This window comes from Lissotriton vulgaris, chromosome 10, assembly GCF_964263255.1.
Source record: "Lissotriton vulgaris chromosome 10, aLisVul1.2, whole genome shotgun sequence".
Lineage (NCBI taxonomy): Eukaryota > Metazoa > Chordata > Amphibia > Caudata > Salamandridae > Lissotriton > Lissotriton vulgaris.
The window spans coordinates 892,398,686-892,418,595 of record NC_141698.1 but is presented as its reverse complement, the minus strand read 5'-3'; the positions used below and the strand labels follow the sequence as shown (position 1 = coordinate 892,418,595).

The following is a 19,910-nucleotide window of genomic DNA, read 5'->3' as shown; positions in this document are numbered from 1 at the left end:
GGGTATCAGATCGAATTTGGGGAGCCTCCGGGGGAGGTGTTCCGGGCTACCCCTGTTCAGCAGTCTCCAGTAAAGTGTCAGGCTCTTTTGGAGGGGGTGCAGGACCTGGTTTCCAAGGGGCTGTGGTGAGGGTGCCTGTGAATCAGCAGGAACGGGGGGCTACTCTATCCTGTTTCTGATCCAAAAACCCAATGGGGACTTCCGTCCTGCTCTGGATCTGAAGGCCATATATTTGTGCATCCCTCATTGTTCCTTCAAAATGGTGTCTCTACAGATAATTCCGCCCTTCCTGTAGGTGAAGAATTTCCTTGCTTCTCTTGATCTCAGGGACGCCTATTTTCATATGCCAGTGCACAAGGCTTCACAAAGATTTCTGCGGTTTTGATTGGGCCTCAATCATTACCAGTTTCAGGTATTGCCCTTTGGGCTTTCTGCCTCTCTGAGGGTGTTTACTAAGGTGTTGGCACCCTTGATTGGATTGTTGCCTGCTCAGGGGATCCAGGTGTTTCCTTACTTGGATTACTGGTTGATATCTTTCTCTTCTTTCCTTAAGGCTCAGTCATATACCCGGGATGTTTGCCGTCTCCTACAGAAGTTTGTGTTGGTTTTGAACTTGGAGAAGTCCCATCTGTACCCCACTCAGGAACTGCTGATCATTTGGGGGAAGGGGGGTTTTCAACACAAGGCTGGGGAAAGTTTCCCTGTAGGAGCCTCGTAGACTGACCCTGGTGCGAGAACTGAGGATGGTGCTGGTCTCCCCTTCTTCCACGGCTCGGCAGTGGTTGAGGGTTCAGGGGTTGATGTCTGCAACGGGGATGATTGTTCCAGGGGCTCAGTTGCACCTATACCCTCTGGTGAATGATGTTCTGGGGCATTGGTGTCCGGGGTCTCAGGATTATGACCAGTTGATTCCAGGGTGTGTGGAGATTTCCCAGGAATTGTCTTGGTTGCTGGAGGATCAGAACCTCTTGCAGTGCTCTTCATTTGTGTTCCAGGAACGGTTGATCCTGACTACGGACGCCGGCAAGCTGGGTTGGGGGGCTTTGATGGCTCCAGAGTGTTCAGGGGATTTGGTCAGTCCAGGAAGCTGGGATGTCCCCCAGTTGAAGGGAATTAAAAGCTGTTCAGTTGTCCATAGCGCATTTTCTTCCTTGGGTCCTGCAACAAGATGTGCTGGTGAGGACGAATACACATGTGGTATGTTGTCAACCACCAGGGGAGTATGAAGGTGGCTTCCCTCAACTTGTTAACGCAGCAGATTTACTGGTGGGCAGAGTTGAACTTGTTGTCTCTTGAGGGCATTGCATTTGCCGGGGGTGTTTAACTAGGAGGCAGACCGCTTGAACAGGTTGTTTACCTCCTTCCTGGAGATGTGTTTGACTCCCGAGGTGTTTGGGCTGCTAATGGGGAGGATTTGGGTCCCTATGGTGGACCTTTTGCAGCCCCGGGGACCGCCTAGAGGCAGAGGTATTGCTCTCTGGTTCAGTTGGACTCTGTTTGGAGGGTGGATGCTCTGTCCTTTCGGTGGGAGGTGGGCTTGATGTATGCCTTTCCTCCAATTGCCTTGCTTATGAGGGTCCTACTGAAGGTCAAGTTGAAACGGGTATCTGTCATCCTGGTGGTGCCTGCCTGGAACCGGAGACCTTGGTTCCCTCTGTTGTTGAGGTTGGCTTTGGGGCCTTGCTGGCCATTACCGGTGGCTCCTTGTCCCCTATTGTTTCCTCCTCTGTCCCAGGATTGTCTTGTCCGATTGCATCTGGCGGCCTGTTTGGAGGATGAACCTCGTGGCTATGTGGTGTTCTCCTGAGGTAACTCAGTTTATCCAGCAGTCCCTTTGACTCTTAAATCCTATGCTAGGCATTTGGTTTCTTTTCAGTGTTGGTGTACGGCTCGGGCCTGGTCTGTTATGGAGGTGAATCCTTTGCATGTCTTGGATTTCCTGAAGGATCGTTTCAACTTTGGTCTGGCTGTTTCCTTTTTTGCAGGCTCAGTGGGCAGTGGTGGGGGCCTTTCGGGGTCCGTCATGTGAGCCTGTTGCTCCTTTGGTGTCCCGGTTGTTGAAGAGTTGTTTCCTTAAGAAGCCAATGGCCAAGTCCTTTACACCGGGTTGGGATCTTCCGTTGGTGCTGAGGGCTTTGCAGTCTGCTCCATTTCATCCACTGGAGGAAGTGTCTCAGCGTTTTCTGACTAGCACGTTGGTTGTCCTTGTCACTATCACCATGGCCCGGAGGGTTGGGGAGTTGGGCTTGTTACTTTGTTCTGAGCCCTTTTTGATTTTTTTTCTGAATCTGGTCGTTCTCCGGCCTGATCCTTCCTTTGTTCCCAAGGTTCCTTCCTCGTTTCACTGCTCGGAGGATCCGGTTCTGCTTGTGTTGTCTCCTGATCCTCTTTCGGTGGATGAAGTGCGGCTGCACGGTTTGGATGTTAAACGGGCTCTTGAGGTTTACTTGGTTGGTACTAGAACTTTCGGTAAGGTAGATTCTCTTTTTGTGACCTTTGGCCTGGCGGGCCAGGGTCTGAAGAATTCTTGTGCTACTCTGTTGGTGGCTGAGGTGGGATATGGGGGCGAGTTATGAGGCTTAGTGGGGTACTGGTGCCTGGGTCGGTTCAAAGGAGATTGACTCCGGGGTGTCTGCTTCCTGGGCTTGTTTTCAGGCGGGGGCTCTATGGCAGAGATCTGCAAGGCCGCAACATAGAGTACTCCACACATCTTTATGCCCCATTATCATTTGATGGTGAGTGGGACTAGGTCTGCTGGCTTTGGGGACGCTGTGTTGCGTTCTGTACAGGTGGAGTGACTTTCTGCTAATAAAGTCTGTTTACTGCTCTGTGGTGAAGCCGATTCTTGATTTGGTATCTGCTCATGCCTTACTGAATGTGACGGTGTGGTCTGACGAGGAGGTAATGACTAGTTACTTACCGGTAATCGTCGTAGACCACCCCGTCTCAGTTCTGGTTCCCATCCATCCCTCCCTTCCTGTTCGGCTTTTTGTGCTTGGTGGTATAGGATTTGCTGCAGTGGATTAGAGGGTATGTGCGACAGGTTGTGGGAATGGCCTGGAGGGTAGGGATGGGCCAAGGGAGATTTTGCTTGGAGTTTCTGTGGGGAGGAGCTATCGCTCATACGTTAACGACTGTGACTGTGACTGGGAGGTCTACGACTCCGAGTAATGAATATTACCAGTAAGTAACTGGTCATTCCCAGCAGCAAAATACTGCAATACGGGCTCACAGAGCCATTCAAGTGGTAGAGCGCCTGGAAGAGGACGCTAAGGCGCTAGTCGTAGTTGTTAAGATGCGCTCCGTGATTTCAAGCCATCAAGGTGGTGTGTGCACACAAACTGGAACACACGGCCTGGCACACTGCCCTGTTACTACGGAGTTGTGCCAGACGCATGCTAGGACCCCATTGCATCAGTCATGCCAGCATGCCTTGGCACACTGGTTCATTAGTTAAAAACAATGGTTCCTCATTATAATGCGATTTCAGCGCACATTCCAGGTATATGAACAAATATAATCACCATACTTCATAAGCCTAGCTTTTCCAAAATGTCATCTTAGGGTATGATTGTGCACACTATTGCATAAAATAATGAATTCTCTGCAGCATACCACGCCCACCTGCAGTGGTAGCGTTGATCAAATAGGACTCTATTTTGAGCGACACACATTTTAAACCAAGTTCTCATTGTAACAGTGCTGTAGGCGCCACCAGTAAAGTGTTTCTCATGAAAGCAGATTGAGTGCTTTTCACTTTTTATCAGTCTGCACTGAAATCAGACTTGTGTTCCCTGATCTTTTGATAATGAACGATGGAAAATTACCCACTAACTCTGGCCACGTTCCAGGCTTTGGGCGTCTCCGCTGCAGCTCATTCACCTGGCTGTCAGAGACTTAAGGACTCACTCAGAACACAGTGTACGGAAGTACTCAAAGCAAATGATATCTCTTCTGGTGTTGTACAAAGACAACCATACACAGTGTAAAGTAAAATCTCGTGCACTCCACAAGCGTCAGTACACGCTGAAATGTTTCAAAGATGAAGTAAACAGAAGGTTTTTTCAAAGTTGAAAAAAAAATGTAATTTTTATTGATGAAGAACAACATATTCCGTCATATGATCAAGAGTCAGTAATTCAATATTGAAGACCTATGAATTGGTTGAGTTCAATTTATCATCATCATCTCGTAGGTTACGTAAATTAGCTGTATCCCCTATGCATTTCGTGCATAGCACTACTTCAGGGGGAATCTTCTCGTGACATTATAAATGTGAATCCGAAGTAAGCTCCGTAATCCCAGGGTTAGCTTTTAACACTGTTGTGCAAACAAGTGTTATTTGCCCCATTTTAAGATTTTGTCTACAGCACGCACGCACTGTGAACGAAAGCTATTGTCCTTTAAAACTAAAAATCTTAGAAGGGGCTTTGAGCCTGCCCATTACTTACCATTGGTTGGTTCCCATATCACTGTTTTCTTTATGTACAATAGGTCAGCACCTCCTTTTCGCCTGCAGCTTCCTATTGGCCTTAGAGTCTTTATCAGTGCCATGGAGCATGGACCAAGTACAACTTTCTGTGGCCAGTGTTGTTCCCACCACTGGCCGAAGGCTCCTGCTCATACTTAACCGCTATGCAACATCTAATTTTTTGTGTGAAGAAGCCGATAGATTTCTCAGGCGAACCTTATTGGCTTCGGCAATGTTTGTTTACATTACTTTTGGTAACTGTGCCTGATGCACTGAGGCGATCACTGCTGGTATTCTTGTATATGGTGGGCACTAATGTAATCTTGTCTGAAGTGGTCACTAATATATCTGTTAGTAACCCAGAATAATTTGTATTGGACATAAGAAGCTCATATTATAGAAAATGTTGACGTCTTCTGATATAGATGAATATTTAAAGTGTTTTTTGCAAATATGTGAGCGTGAAATATGCATGCAGACTTTGTAGTACCCCAAACTCTTTTCACCAATGTTTATTTTTAATTGGAATACATTTTTTTGTTCTAATTTTTCACCTCTTCTGTCGTCAGGGTCAAGCTGTGGAAGTGTCATGGGGCAAGGAGCCTGTGTTCTTCAGTTGGGTGGAAATAAGACACTATGGTTACCAAGGTGACAATGTTGCAGAACTGAACAGGCAGATGGGAGAGAAGCTTGGAATTAAAGATGGAGAACAGGTGGGAAACGCTGAGCAAATTATATTTTACAAAAACTAACAAGTACTTAAAATATTCAGGTCTACTTTTCGGATGCATGTATTTATAATTGAATGTTGACCCGCGAAAGAATCATTATTTCAGTGTCTTAATCTTAATGTTTTCCAAGCAATTAGTGAGGCCTTCAACCCTCCATCTCAACAATTCATACTCCTGAATTAAAACAGATGATCTTTGCCCACCACAATCTTCTCTCCTTTATCTCTTTTCACCTAGACTTCTCTGCAGTGTATATTTGAGGTTATATAGTTGATTAGATAATAATAATAACTTTATTGCACGATTAATAAAAATCTTTGCAATTACTCTTTAAAAAAAAAAATGAAGAAGATACATGATCAAGAGTTTTACAAAAACGGGTAAAAGCAGTAGAAAAGTTAAAAATGAAAAAGAAAGAGCCGTGCAAACTGGTACAGTACAGTTCATTTGTATAAAAAAAAGCCTTTCAACATTTACTGAGTTTTTGGTAATCAAAAGAGAATTATCTTTAAGTGCGAAAGCAGATCTTTTTTTATATCAAGTTCAATCACTAGCCGCTGGATTTAGGGTCGTGTTAACTGTTTTCATGAAGCGCACTAGTCTGCAGGCTAGTTGGATGTCTTCTCACTTAAAGCTAGTCAGCAGAGCTTGTCTGCAAGTTCGCACACCACTTTGGTTCCAGAGCTGTTAGTTGGCCCCTTTGGGCTCTATCTAAGGCTTTGCAGCTACATAACAAGTGCAGAACGTCCTCCTTTGGGTTGTCGCAGAGCCTACACTTAGGGTTGGACTCCAGGCGTTTCCATGAGGGGAGATGTTCTTTTGACGGAATTACCCCCATCCTCAACCGCAGAAAATCTTCCTTTGCCTTCCTTGAGAAACAGGTGCTGAGGTATGACTGAGGTAAGGCGCTGGTATAGCCTTGGATCACGACCCACCCGTGGGACCTCCTGGTTAGTGCTGCTTTGTCTTTTTTCAATGAAATTATTTTCACAGATTTGTTGACAAGGCGCTTGAAGCATTTGTGTGAACAACTCGAGTCCCAGAGGTCTTTTAATACAAGGGACATTTTATCTGCTTGGAGGTAGACCATTCCAGGGGAGCCCTTGTTTGTCTCCAGCTCTTTCCAAAGGTGGGCATTCAGGGAGTCTGTTTCAGCGTTCTTTACTTTATGCCAGCATTTTGCGTATGCGTCCTTGCGTGTAATTTGCTGCTTCTGTAAGCCGAACTCCAGCCTTAACTGTGCTGGGGAGGTGTACGGAGGGAGTGTAAAGAGTATTCGGAGTGTTTTACTGACCACGTTGTCTAAGGTGCCCTCGTCTCTCCCTCTCATGCATTCACTGCCGTATGTTATTGATGGTAGCAGTTTTGCGCGAAATATATCCAGCAACGGGATTAAGTTTGGGCCCGCTATTTTGTTTATCATGCTTTTTAAAGTGATGGCCAGTGAAATCCCTCTGTTCTTTATTGATGTTTCTTGTCGCTTGAATGAGCCGTTTGAGTAAAAAATTATCCCCAGATATTTGTATTCTTTGACTGTTTCCATTTTAAGGTCGTGAAGGGACCATTGAAATACTTTTTTGATTTTTGATTAAATACCATCACCTTTGATTTTTCCGTATTTATACTTAGGCCGTTGTTTTCGGAAAATTTGCTTGTTGTGTTGATAAGGTGTTGCAGGCCTACTGGGGTGGGGCTGATTAATATCAGATCGTCCGCATATAATAAGTTCGACAATGTAAAACCCCCTAACTTTGGGACATGATGGTTGCAGTTGTCCAGATCTTTGGAAAGGTCAGACATGAAAAGGTTGAACAGGGTCGGTGCGAGGACGCACCCCTGTTTCAATCCTTTTGCAGTCGGAATTTCTTTTGACAGACAGTTTCCGGCCCCCAGTTTTATTTGGATCCAGGTATCTGAATGCAGTAAGATCAATAGATTCAGCAATTTGGGATCCACCTTCCACTTTGAGAGTTTTGCCCACAATTTCCCTCTGTCAATACTATCAAATGCGGCTGAGAAATCGATATAGCACACATATAATGTTTTTTTATATCTGATTGTAGCATCTATCAGCAGGGAGAGGGCTAGGATGTTTGTCAAGATCCCTAGATTTTTTTGGAATCCAGTCTGATAGGGATTAATTTTTTATTTGATGCCCAGGAGGTTAGTTCTTCCAAGAGTAGCCCCGAAAAGTATTTGACGTCTATATCTATGAGGGCTATGAGCCTGTAATTCTTAGCCTCGCTCCTATTGCCTTTTTTGTAAATTGGTGAGATTATTGAACCCTTCCAGGAGGCCGGAAATTGTTCGGCCTTCCAGGTTTCTAGGAAGAGCGGGGGCAGTTGTTCGGCCCAGTAAGTTGGATCTTGCTTATAGATGATGGGAGGGATTCCATTTGGGCCTGGGGCTCCCTCCTTCCGTCCTTTCACAATTTGTCCCTTCAACTGCTCAATCGAGCCTGGGAAGTTGGTCTCCTCAACTGGAGGCTTTAGGGCGTCGCAATCGCCTGGCAGAGCTCTGGATTTCAGTGGCCCTTGACTGGCACTTCATCATTAAAGTGTTTAAACAAATACCCATGTGACCTCAGTGATGTGGGAGTTCACTCCAGGGGCGTTCGGATTATCTATTTTATTAACAGTTTTCCAGAATCTTGCACTGTAATTGTTTTTTGAGTCGAAGAGCAGTTTCGCCCAAGTTTTTTCGGCGGCTTCCTGCTTGATTCGCCACAGTATTTTGTTCTTTTTACACTTTAGTAATCCCTCCCATCTTTCCACAGATAGCGAAGTGTTCTGTTAATGGCTGTTTTTGTTGCCCTTAAATTGGAAGTTAGAGAGGATTGAGGATAATTTTTTAGGTTACTTGTCCGGCGGGCCGATATTTTTTGGCTTGTCCGTACGTCGGTTTCTTTAACGAAATTGAGCTTGGTATTCTTTTGGCCAAAGGATTTCAGGAAGGACTCCCAGGCGAATATTTTGTTGTCGTTCAGCGCTGCAACACTTTCGCAGCACGTCTTCGCTTCTTTCACTAATCGATCAGGGTCGCTGATATTGCACTTAATTCTATTGCATTTTGCTGAGGTCGATAACTTTGGGCCATTTGTTGGAAATTTTAGCGCTGTCCCTTGTGCCCTCAGTGTCAATTGTTGCGGGAGGTGGTCACTGCAGTCCTATATGCCAATTTTAAAGTCTTGTACTAATGTGAACAGTGAGAAAGATAGGAAGGTGTAGTCGATCGCCGAGCAGGAAATTGAGTTGTGGAAAGTTGCTGCTTAGGGACGGTCCCCCGGCGATCGCCCATTTATCGAAATCAGGCCCAGATTTGTTAAGTCTTCTATTAGGCTTTTTGATAAATTTGTTGGTTTGCCCCATGGACACACTTCCAGTGGTGAAATCCCCGTGGCATGTAAATAATCTTCCGTTGGATGATTCTTTCCTGACGACTTCGAAAGGAACATGTTGAAGTCTATATAGTTGATTAGAGAGATCTGATGTCTGGCCTCTCATCACAGAGTTCATGCATGAATGATAAACTGAGAAGCTGTTGATTTGGCTGCCACCTGCAATTCTGCTTTCAGAATCATCTTGACCATGCTAGATGCAGGAGGACAGAAAGTAGAGTCCGTGGTGGAGATCAGAGGCGCTTTTGCTGCCCAATTCGGCTCTTTATATATGCATCTGCAGTGCTCCCAGGGTGAATGTGATAGCCCCTTAATGGCTGATCTTCCCCTAGCATCGATGTTTGCTGCTGACCGGGAGGCTCTGGAGAAAGAAATCACAGTAGAAGAAATCGAAAGGGCCATTGGAGATTTGCAGTCTGGCAAGACCTCCCAGTATGACCGGTTTCCCATCGAGTTTAATAAGAAATCTGAATCCCTTTTTATCTCCCCTGCTGCTGAAGGTGTACTGAGAAGTAGTAGACACATGTCGGTTCCTGCCTAAACTAGAACTGGAATTGTAGAAGTCCTCCCCACGCCAGGTGCCCGCGAGATTGTTCTAACTCATACCATCCAATTTCCCTTATCAATGCGAAAAATACACCAATAATACTAGCTGCCAGACTGCAAAAGATAATTCTGTAGTAGGGGATCTCTGTGTATAGTCATAATCTAGTGAATAGTCCCGCCCATGTGCGTGGACCCCGGAGCAATCAAAAATAATCTCTTAAGGTGTCGAAAAATGCAGACACTTAAGAGAGAATTAAAGACAGATAATGCAGCCCATATAACCAGGCTACACTGTCCAGTACTTCAACTAGAAATTCCACCAAAAATCCACAAACGGCAAAGTCTGTCCAGATTTTCCTTGCTTTAGCAGTAAAAACCCTCTGGAATGATAGAGAGGAAGACATGGACAGACAAGCCCCAGAGGCTGCCATTATGTGGCTCAGAACAGGATACTGTGCCTTTAAGAGAACTTTCCAGAACTTCACAGTATCCCAGAATGCACTGCAGGTCCCTTTTACTTTCAGTCCTTTTTTCAGCTCTTGCAAGCAGGACCCTGGAACATTGAGCTCTCCCTTTTCAAGGGTTTATTGGTGATTTTTCACTTTTGTTCAAGTCTTTGAGTGCTTTTCTAAAGTACTTTGGTGCCTTTCTTCTTGTTAATCATTTGGTGCACTCTTTGATTGTCAATATGCCTGCATTATTTGACAAATGTCCAGAGTGCTCCAGGAAGAAGGCCAAATCGGATCCACATGAGGTGTGTATCCTCTGCCTTCCCTCTTCCCATGTCCCAGAGTAGTGTGTCATTTGTCAGGGCTTTTCTGGCAGGACCCTGAAGGATAGGAAGAAGATCAGGCTTCAGGGCCTTGAGGAAAGAAGGCTGAAGGTTCAAGGTGGGTCTGGAGAGGCTTCCTCTGCCCATGCTGAGGCCTCTGGGGCCTCCCCAGGGGCAGGAAGACCAGCAAGCGTCCCCATTCTCCGCCTGGGTCGATTGCACCGACTACAGCGTCGAGAGGGATGACTGCAGTCTGTTCCCCGTCTCCCCAGGGTTCTGGGTCGAAGCGACGCGACGTTCGACGTCGAGGGAACTGAACAGACCGCCATTGAGATCTCCTGTGACGATTTCGTCGTCGGTGTCGTCATCGAGTGATCGACGTCGAGAGGCCCGGCGTCGGCGCTCGCCATCGAGGCGACTTCGCCGTCGGCGAAAAGGAGAAGGTCATCGTCAAGGGGATCCTTGGCGTCGAAGATAAGATCGCCGTCAAGGCGAAGGAGGTCGCCGTCGAGGCGAAGGCATTCGCCGTCTAGGGAGAGATGGTCGACGTCGAGGAAAAGTTGCTCGCCGTCGAGGGACCGACGCTTGCCGCCCGGTCGCCGTTCTTCGACACCGAGGAGACGAGGAAGGAGGTCTGGTGCCAGTAGTCAGTCTAGCAGGCGCCAGATACCTATGGGAGGTTCGCCAACGTCCCAGGCTGGAAAGGAAGACGGATCACCGGGTTCGGTGTATTCCATGGTGTATACCCCGCCGCAGAGGCCGATTACGCCCCGCCTCCATTACCGAGGGGGCTCCCTCCGCGGGCCCCTACTCCTCCTCCGCTCCCACCACTTCCACCGCGTCCTCAACCTCTACCTCAACCTCAGCTGCCAGCAGACAAGCCGCCTCCGATCCCTCCGAGGTCGGTCTCACTGTCCCGATATCCGACTCCTCCCAAGGGGACCCCTCAGTCGAGGGCCCCAGCTAAACCAAAGTCGCCTGCCCCTGTGGAACCGGCGGATCGACCGAAGCCAAGGAGGTCACGATCACGCTCCGGACGGAGGGGGAGATCGAGGAGTCGGCATAGATCCTCCACCAGATCAAGACGGCGCCATAGGAGCCGCGGATCGCGGTCCCGCACGGACTCCTCCAGGACCAGGACCTATTCACCGACCTTGTCGTAATCCCTGGGGACAAGCATGTCTCCAGTGGACGACATCAGCAGGATGTTCCAGGATGTTCTCCTGAGGGGGCAGCGAAATTGGGAATCACAGTGACATCTCCAACACCCACGACGTCCGTGATATTTGAGACTTTTCACAAGAAGCATTTGTCTCGCCCTTTACTACCGCTAGTACCTGGGTTGGTAGAGCCCGCGGAGGAGCTGTTCACGCCAGCAGTGACGAAGGCCGCACCTTCCCGGCTTCTAAAGAAGTACAGGGCCCCGGATTCTGACCCGGCTTTTCTACGGATAGACCCGGTTCCGGACTCTGTTATAGTGACGGCGGCCAGGAAGCTATATTCTACCTCCCCGTCTTCAACCGTACCGCCTGATAAGGAGAGCCGATGGATCGACTCAGCTGGCAGGAAGGCTTATAGCGATGCGGCTTTGCTAGGGCAGTATGACCGTGCCCTGTGGGAATCCCTTCAGCAGTTCATGGAACTCCTGCCACGAGATAAGAGGAAGGATTTCCAGGAGATCCTCAAGGAGGGGATGCTGGTTTCGAACCAGGTCAACAGCGCGGCTGCGGATTTCTCTCTTTTGGCGGCCCATGGGCACTGTCATGGGATCATCCAGCGGCGCCATGCTTGGCTCAGGCTCACATCACTCAAGCCGGATTCCCAGCAGCGGGTGGCCAATCTGCCCTTCTCGGGGGGAAACCCTGTTCGGCAAGCATGCGGACGATGAGATGGCCCGCAGGAAAGCGGAGGCCGAGACTCTGACGGCTGTGGGCTTGGAGAAGCCCAAAGAAAAGAAGGCCTACCACCCGTACCAGAGACGGTTCGGTCCACAGGGCCGAGGGTGAGGACAGGCTTCGGGACAGCAGCAGCAGCAACAACAGCAGCAGTTCCGGAGACCCTTCCAGAAGCGCCGGAAGGATAGAGTGAGCCTGCAGTCCTCTACAGCGAACAAAGGCCCGGCTAGGTCTCGACCCTGAGCGGTTACTTCCCCTACATCCGTTACCTGCTCCGGTGGGGGGAAGCATTCAATTTTTTCTGGCAGAGTGGTGAAAAATTACTCCGGACAAGTGGGTGCTGAATATTGTTTGCAATGGATACAGTCTTCGGTTCACCAGCCCGCCTCCATCAATTCCTCCAGTCAGCTCGCAGTTTCAGCTGCGCGAACTCCAGGAGGAGGCCGATATCCTGTTAAGGAAAAGGGCGATAGAAGACGTACCTCTGTCTCAAAGAGGAAGAGGTCTGTACTCCCGGTTCTTCCTGGTTCGCAAGAAGGACAAGAACGAGTTCAGGCCCATTCTGGATTTACGACAAGCAAACCAGTGGATTCGCAGAGAGAAGTTTCGCATGCTGTCGTTGCATCAGATTTATCCTCAGTTGCAACAGGGAGACTGGCTATGTGCTATAGACCTACAAGATGCGTACCTCCATGTGCCCATTGCACACAAACACAGGAAGTTCTTGCGATTCCAAGTCGGCGCCAATCATTATCAGTACACAGTACTGCCATTCGGACTGAAGTCTGCGCCCAGAACATTCTCAAAGTGCATGGCAGTGGTAGCAGCACACCTAAGGAAGAACAAGGTGTTTGTCTACCCGTACCTGGACGATTGGTTGATCAAGGCCTCCTCCTTCTCGGAAGCTCAAGCACACTTCCAGAAGACGTGCGTTCTCTTGAACAAGCTGGGGTTGCACATCAACATGTCCAAGTCTGTCCAGACTCTGGTCCAGTGCATTCAGTACTTGGGAGCCTCCATCAATACGCTGTCAGCAAGCGTGTCTCCTTCGGAGGAGCGACGATTATCACTCCTTCGGAAGGCTCAGGCTCTTATGACCACTCCATCTACAACAGTGTGATCGATGGCCTCTTGTATCTTCCCAACGCCACACGCACGACTGCACATGAGACCGTTGCAGGAGTGCTTGGAGAATCAGTGGGATCAGAGGAAAGGGTCTTGGGACGACAAGATACGACTGTCTCTGCATGCTCTTCAGTCTCTGAAGTGGTGGTGTTCAGCGGAGAATCTCCTCAGAGGGGTTCCCTTCCACAAGGACATTCCCACTCAGACTATCGTGACGGATGCTTCTCTCCACGGCTGGGGGCGCACTCCTGAGACTTACAGATTCAAGGAATGTGGTCCCCGACGGAGTCCACGTATCACATCAATTTCCTGGAACTCAGAGCTGTTCACTTGGCAAAAACGATGGATTTAGGCCCAGATCTCTGTACTGGGGTGATTGTATGACATTGTTCTGCATTCTGTCCATCAACTGTGGTTTTTGCATTTGTCACCCCAAGTGGGATGGGTATGTTCAGACGTGAGTCCCATGCACTCCACGCCACTGGATTCAAGCAAGCCGGGCTGAAGACGGCTGGAATGCCAGAAACCGGTCCTCGGAAGCTTGTTTCCGGTCTAGGGAAGGCATGGCTTGGCAGTTCGGGCTGGTCTGTTCCCATGAGGCACAGGGTCAGACTGATTTGCATATGGTCATGTCTGAACTGGGGTGGTGTGGACTGCAAAAAAACGATGGATTTAGGCCCAGATCTCTGTACTGGGGTGAATGTATGACATTGTTCTGCATTCTATCCATCAACTGTGGTTTTTGCACTTGGCACTTCAGGCCCTTTCATCCGTCCTTCCAGACCAACCCTCTGCTTGTACATACAGACAATACGACCACGATGTATTACCTCAACTATCAGGGGGGCTTGAGATCACGCACTCTGTCGCAGGAGGCTCAGGCGATCTGGTGATGGCTTCTGGCCAGAGGACTGACGATAATGGCTACCCATCTACCAGGTGTGCAGAATGTTCAGGCGGACGCACTGAGCAGACTGATTCAGGAAAACCACGAATGGGTCATAAACGACAAAGTACTAGGAGAAGTCTTCGCAAGGTAGGGGACTCCAGACGTAGATCTGTTCGCCACCGCTGAAAACGGCAAATGCCGAGACTTCGCCTCCAGGTACTACCAGCAGGGGACGCTGGGGAATGCGCTATGGATCAACTAGTGGAACAGCTTTCTGTACGCTTTTCCACCCATTCCCCTGATTCCAGCAGTGCTCATCAAGCTGTCCCAGTCCAGGGCGCAGATGATCCTGATTGCCCCGGAATGGCCCAGGCAGTGGTGGTTCACGGACCTGCTTCACCGGTCTCTCCTTCCTCACATTCGGCTGCTGTGCAGGCCGGACCTTCTCACGTTGCACCCCAACCTCTCGTCTTTGAGTTTGGTGGCATGGCTCCTGAGATAGTGCAATATGGCCATTTGAATCTACCTGAAGATTGCATAGACATACTGAAGGAGGCTAAGCGACCTTCCACTCGCACTTCCTATGCTTACAAGTGGAAGAGGTTTTGCATCTAGTGCAAGTCCAAGAATTATGACCCGACGATGTGTAAGGAAGATGTCATCCTTCCGTATCTTCTGCATCTGGCGCAGTCTGGCCTTAATGTCCATTCCATTAAGGTTCATCTTGCTGCGCTGACTGCCTACAGGAAATTCCCTTCACAGACTTCCTTCTTTCAGATCCCTGTGATCAAAGATTTTTTGGAAGGCTTGAAGAAAGTGTTCCCTCCTGTCCGGCTTCCTTCGCCTTCATGGGAATTGAATGTGGTGCTGTCCAGATTGATGGAGCCTTTTGAACCTATTCATAAGGCTTTGTTGCAGCACCTGTCCTGGAAGGCGGCGTTCCTCGTGGCCATTACATCGGCCCGCAGGGTGAGTGAAATTCAGGCGTTGTGTTGCCAGGAACCTTATACTGTATTTCATGCTGCTAAAGTTGTTATGCGTACTTACCCTAAATTTCTTCCAAAGGTTATATCTGATTTTCATGTTACCCGGACCATAACTTAAGCTACGTTTTTTCAGAATCCTTCCTATCCAGCGGAAAGGTCGCTGCATTCCCTGGATGTTAGGAGGGTGTTGAAATTTTATCTGGATAAGACCAAGGATATTCGTAGGTCAGACCAATTATCAATTATGGATCAGTCAGGACGGGTCTTGCTACCTCTAAACAGTCCATCTGTAGGTGGATTGTGTCCTGCATACAACTGTGTTACCAAAAGGCTAATAAGACCGTAGGGGGTAAACCTAAGGCTCATTCCACCAGGGGCAAAGCTGCCACGACGGCTTTGCTCCGTAATGTTCCAATTGCAGAAATCTACAAGGCGGCCACTTGGAAGTCGGTCCATACCTTTGCTAAGCATTACTGCCTGGACACTGATGCCAGGGCAGACGCTCAGGTTGGGCAGGCTTCGCTGCGAAATCTGTTCGCACAATAGTGGTGTTATTTCTCGTTTCTCCACCGCCGCTTTGGTGTGGGGATGGGCTTGCCATTCTATTCACTAGATTATGACTATACACAGAGATCGCCTAATACAGAAGGAGTAGGTTCTGTCCTGTAACTCCAGTTCTGTAGTAGGGGTATCTCTGTTATAGTCATAAGCGCCCGCCCTCCTCCCCGGTGGAGAGAGATATTCGTGTAAGGAATGCTACAGGTCTGGCGTGTTACGCCTTCAAAAAGAACTGAAAGTATAAGGGACCTGCAGTGCATTCTAGGATACTGTGAAGTTCTGGAAAGTTCTCTTAAAGGCACAGTATCCTGTTCTGAGCCACATAATGGCAGCATATGAGGCTTGTCTGTCCATGTCTTTCTCTCTATCATTCCAGAGGGTTTTTACTGCTAAAGCAAGGGAAATCTGGACAGACTTTGCTGTTTGTGGCTTTTTGGTGGAATTTCTAGTTGAAGTACTGGACAGTGTAGCCTGGTTATATAGGCTGCATTATCGATCTTTAATTCTCTCTTAAATGTCTGTGCAGTTCTGCATTTTTCGACACCTTAAGAGATTATTTTTGATTGCTCCGGGGTCCACGCACATGGGCGGGACTATTCACTAGATTATGACTATAACAGAAATACCCCTACTACAGAACTGGAGTTACAGGACAGAAACTACTCCTTACCTCTGATTCACTCAGACCAATGCAGTTTTATCCCACACAGCAGCACATTTCACTGTATATGTAGAGTGAACATGGCACCAGCACAGGTGCATATGCTGCTAGACATTGGAGCCCTTACGCTTATTGACTTTGAAAAACGCTTGACTCTCTCGACTGATCTTACCGTTTTGGAGTTCAGTCCATGTTTTATGTTCCTGTTACGAATCCTGTACAACAAAACCGCATGCTCATGTTAAAGTGAACGGTATCCTTGTTGTATACTTTCCCTTTCAGGTGTGGCACTAGACGGTGATGCCCATCCCTGCTTATTTTAGCTCTTATAAGTGAACTCTCAACTGCAAGGGTAAGGTGTGACAGACCGGTTTAGAGTCTGCTTTGGGGGAAGAAACTCTAGGACCGCATCCCGTTAAATGCTGACAATGTGCTGGGAATTCGGCTCTTTGACATACTGCAGCTCTATGGTACGAGCTGTAATAGCTTTTTAAAAAATGTGAAAAGTCTGGTAAATTCTGAAAGGTGAGGGTTTTAATGATGCATAGTTGTAATTGAGAATTAATGATGCGTTTGAAACTGGTTTACTGAGTCACCTCAAAATGTAATTCATACTATGAAGTATTTATCGAACATTTTCATATGAAATGCCATTTTATTTTAATATGGATGCAGTTTTAGGTGCTCTGTTAATCTTGCTCCTGCACATTTCCCCTCCGAGTCAAACCATTGTCCTGCTGCAAACCAGGTCTCCTCTCGGTTCAATGGAGCATCAGGTGAATGACATCAAAGATTAAAAAATGAACTATTTGGTTAGGAATAATATATTATGAATCAATCTTCCATCTTGTACTCAAAGTATCATATTCAAGTACTTACGCTAGAAATTCAGCAAAGAGTGTGTTAATTCTATGAGCCATTGTTTGAGAAATGTTTCATTTTGTGCTGATCATCCCCGGAGTACAGTTGCTGAGAGAGTAAGTAGATGAGTTCTCGTACCTTAAGAAATGGGTTAGTATGAAAGATTTCAAATATTATGTTACTGTGTCTTGACTTGCCAGTGCGACCCTAAACATGATCATACCATCAGTATTGAGGGGTTAATTTTCATTTTTCCATTGGCACATTTTCTATGGGGGTCATTATGCTTATTTTTCAAGGTCTGCTGATACATCAGTTACTGCTGTGTTGACTTTTCATTTTTCTCCTGAGACTTTATCCATTTGCCTTACAATTTTCCATGGGGATGTTGTCAGTACTCTAAATTAGTTTGACTATCAGCTTTTGCCTAGGCCTTTTTAATTAGGGCTAAGTTTTAGGGATCTTTATTTCTGTAATTTAGCCATAATGAGATTTTCATGCTTTTTTCTATGTACCGCATTTACTAAACATTCTGTAATAAATGTATTTTTGACTAATTTTTTTAAGTAGAAGTCTGTTATTCATGCTTCCTCGTTTATTCTGTTTTGCTCTGCTAAAATGTTTGTTTTTCCATTTGGAGTGTAGTCTCCGACTGCTAGATCTATTGGCTATTTTGGAGCCTTATTCATTGGGTAAGAATTAGTGTGAACAACCTTGAGGTTCAGCTCCTACAGGCATCTGCTATGCAGGTGAATTGGGCAAAGTTGTTTATATTCCCTGTTAGATGAGGTTCTGATGCAGTTACATAGCAATCTCAATGGCTTACTCACTCTGCTTTAAATATCTGGATACCATATGGCTCTACTCCCCCGAGTTCCCCCGGAATTGAATTCTTTACCCGCACATGTATTAATCTGTGCAGCCGGGCCACTCGGTAGAACAGCCTTCTTCAAAATCCTGGCCATGTCGAGATTTCAGTTTATATTGCAAAATTTTCCTCAATTTCTAGGAACTGGTTCCTGAACCTGCAAGCAAAAATTTGCTCCTTCCTGTAGGCTGTTGGTCCCCATTTATACCCTTCAAACAGCATCTTTCAAAATTCTAGCAGATATGAAATCCTCAAAACACTATAATGACCCACTACCCCCGACTTCTTCAAAGAGATCAAACTTTCAGTTCTTCCACTTTGGACCAAGATCACTAATGCCTCTCTACTTCAAGGCACAATCCTGGATTCCTGAAAGGCTGGCCAGGTCACTCCTACGCTTTAAAAAAAAAAAAAAAAAAAAAGCTGATTAACACGGACCTAAAAAACTTCTGCCCCATATCTATTTTCCAACCCATCTCTATTTTCCATCTCTGGTGAGGCTTTTTAAAAAATATGTACACGTCCAACTCTGTAACCGCATAGAGCAATTCTTTCTTCTTGACCAATTCCAATCTGGCTTCCGACCAAGGCACAGCCCTGAATCGGTACTTACACATATAGTGAACAATGCACTAGAAATGTTGGATCAAAACAAATCATGCCTCCTTATCCTCCTTGACCTTTTCTTATCTTTCGATATGGTTAAGCATGACTACCTACTGGAACGCAGGATGGGACTCGTAGGGTCTGTCCTAAACTGGTTCACCTCCTTTCTCCAAAACAGATCTAAAAAAAATCAAGGTTAATCAGTCCATGTCTATGTCCATGCTTGTCATCCTATGGTCCCACAGGGTTCCTCCCTCTCACCCTCAACCTGTTCATGGAACCACAAAGATCAATTCTGAGCTCACCCAACACATACTACCACTTGTCGGCTGATGACAAATATAACACTCTCAAAGCGGAATTTCTCTTCATCGCCCCTCCCAAACAATCACCTGTCATTAATGATTGGATGAAGCATCTAACAGCCTTCAACTACCCACCTCAAGCCATTCACTCGGCGAGATCACTAGGAATCATTCTTGACAAGAACCTTGACATGCAAAACCATATCAGTACTGCCTTCAAAGGAGCTAATCTCCAAATGAATATCTTAGGAAAACTAACACCTTTCCTACCTACCAAGGACTTCCACTCTGCCGTCCAAGCCCTTGTGATTCCCAAGCTGGAATAAAGAAGCTCAACCCTAGTGGCCTGCCTAAATCCATATCAACTCTCTTAAGAGCTTCCCTCAACTCTGCGGAAAGGCTTATCGCAGGCTTGAAAATAAACAACCATATTACCCCTGGTTTGAAATCCCTCAACTGGCAAGAATTCAGCTGAAAATTGCATGCATGACCTAAAAAGCCCTACCACACCCCATGTTACCTGGCTCAGAAGCTTGTACTCTCTGGCGGTCCAGATCCTCTAGAAGGTCCTGCACTTTACTGCTGAAACCTCAGAAATTCTCTAAAAAGAAAACCTATAATAGAGCCTTTTCTGGTATTGCCCCAAGAATTTGGAACTCCCTCCCCCCTGAACCCAGACTGAATCCCTCAACGGCATCTTTGAAAAAAGAAATTAAATTACTCCTCGGGAACAAATTTTTGCCCAAGGTCCTTGGAAGTCTTCTCACAGAGCCCACCCGGACCGTCCTCTTCTCTCAGGATACAATTTTCTTGTTATTTTACTGTACTGACTTTCTATCCCATCATGAAGGCGATCCCGTCCTCCCAGAGATTCTCTCATATAATGTTCCTTTCTCGACTACATTTGTATTGATTGTATATGTATCTAGTCTCTAACAAGTGTTAGGTGCTCTGATACCCGTGAGGGTCTTGTTTGTGCTATATAAAAACCTTAAAATAAATCAATGCAATGAATCAACATATGACACAGGCATTGGTATAAAAGATTTGCAGCTTTATTATCTATCCATTCACCTCCTGGTTTTAAATGACTGGCAGTACGGGGTTACGAGGATCCAGGTTTCAAACTTGACCTGTCCCTTATGGGGAATAAGAACATATTAGAGTTGATGTTCGGAGCCCTGCTCCCACGTTTAGCCCTGAAGTAAAAAAAAGTCTTAAGTTGAAGGTCAGCCCTTA

General features: G+C 46.9%; 1 protein-coding gene across 3 annotated transcripts in view; it reads left to right on the top strand.

Annotated features, from left to right (window-relative positions):
• PEX1 (peroxisomal biogenesis factor 1) overlaps positions 1 to 19,910 on the top strand; it is a 793,672-nt gene that overhangs the window by 39,344 nt on the left and 734,418 nt on the right. For all 3 annotated transcript variants that reach the window (XM_086941864.1, XM_086941865.1, XM_086941863.1), the window contains exon 2: positions 5,041 to 5,184. In XM_086941864.1, coding sequence (XP_086797990.1) covers positions 5,041 to 5,184 — 144 coding nt within the window. The remainder of the gene's footprint in view (positions 1 to 5,040; positions 5,185 to 19,910) is intronic.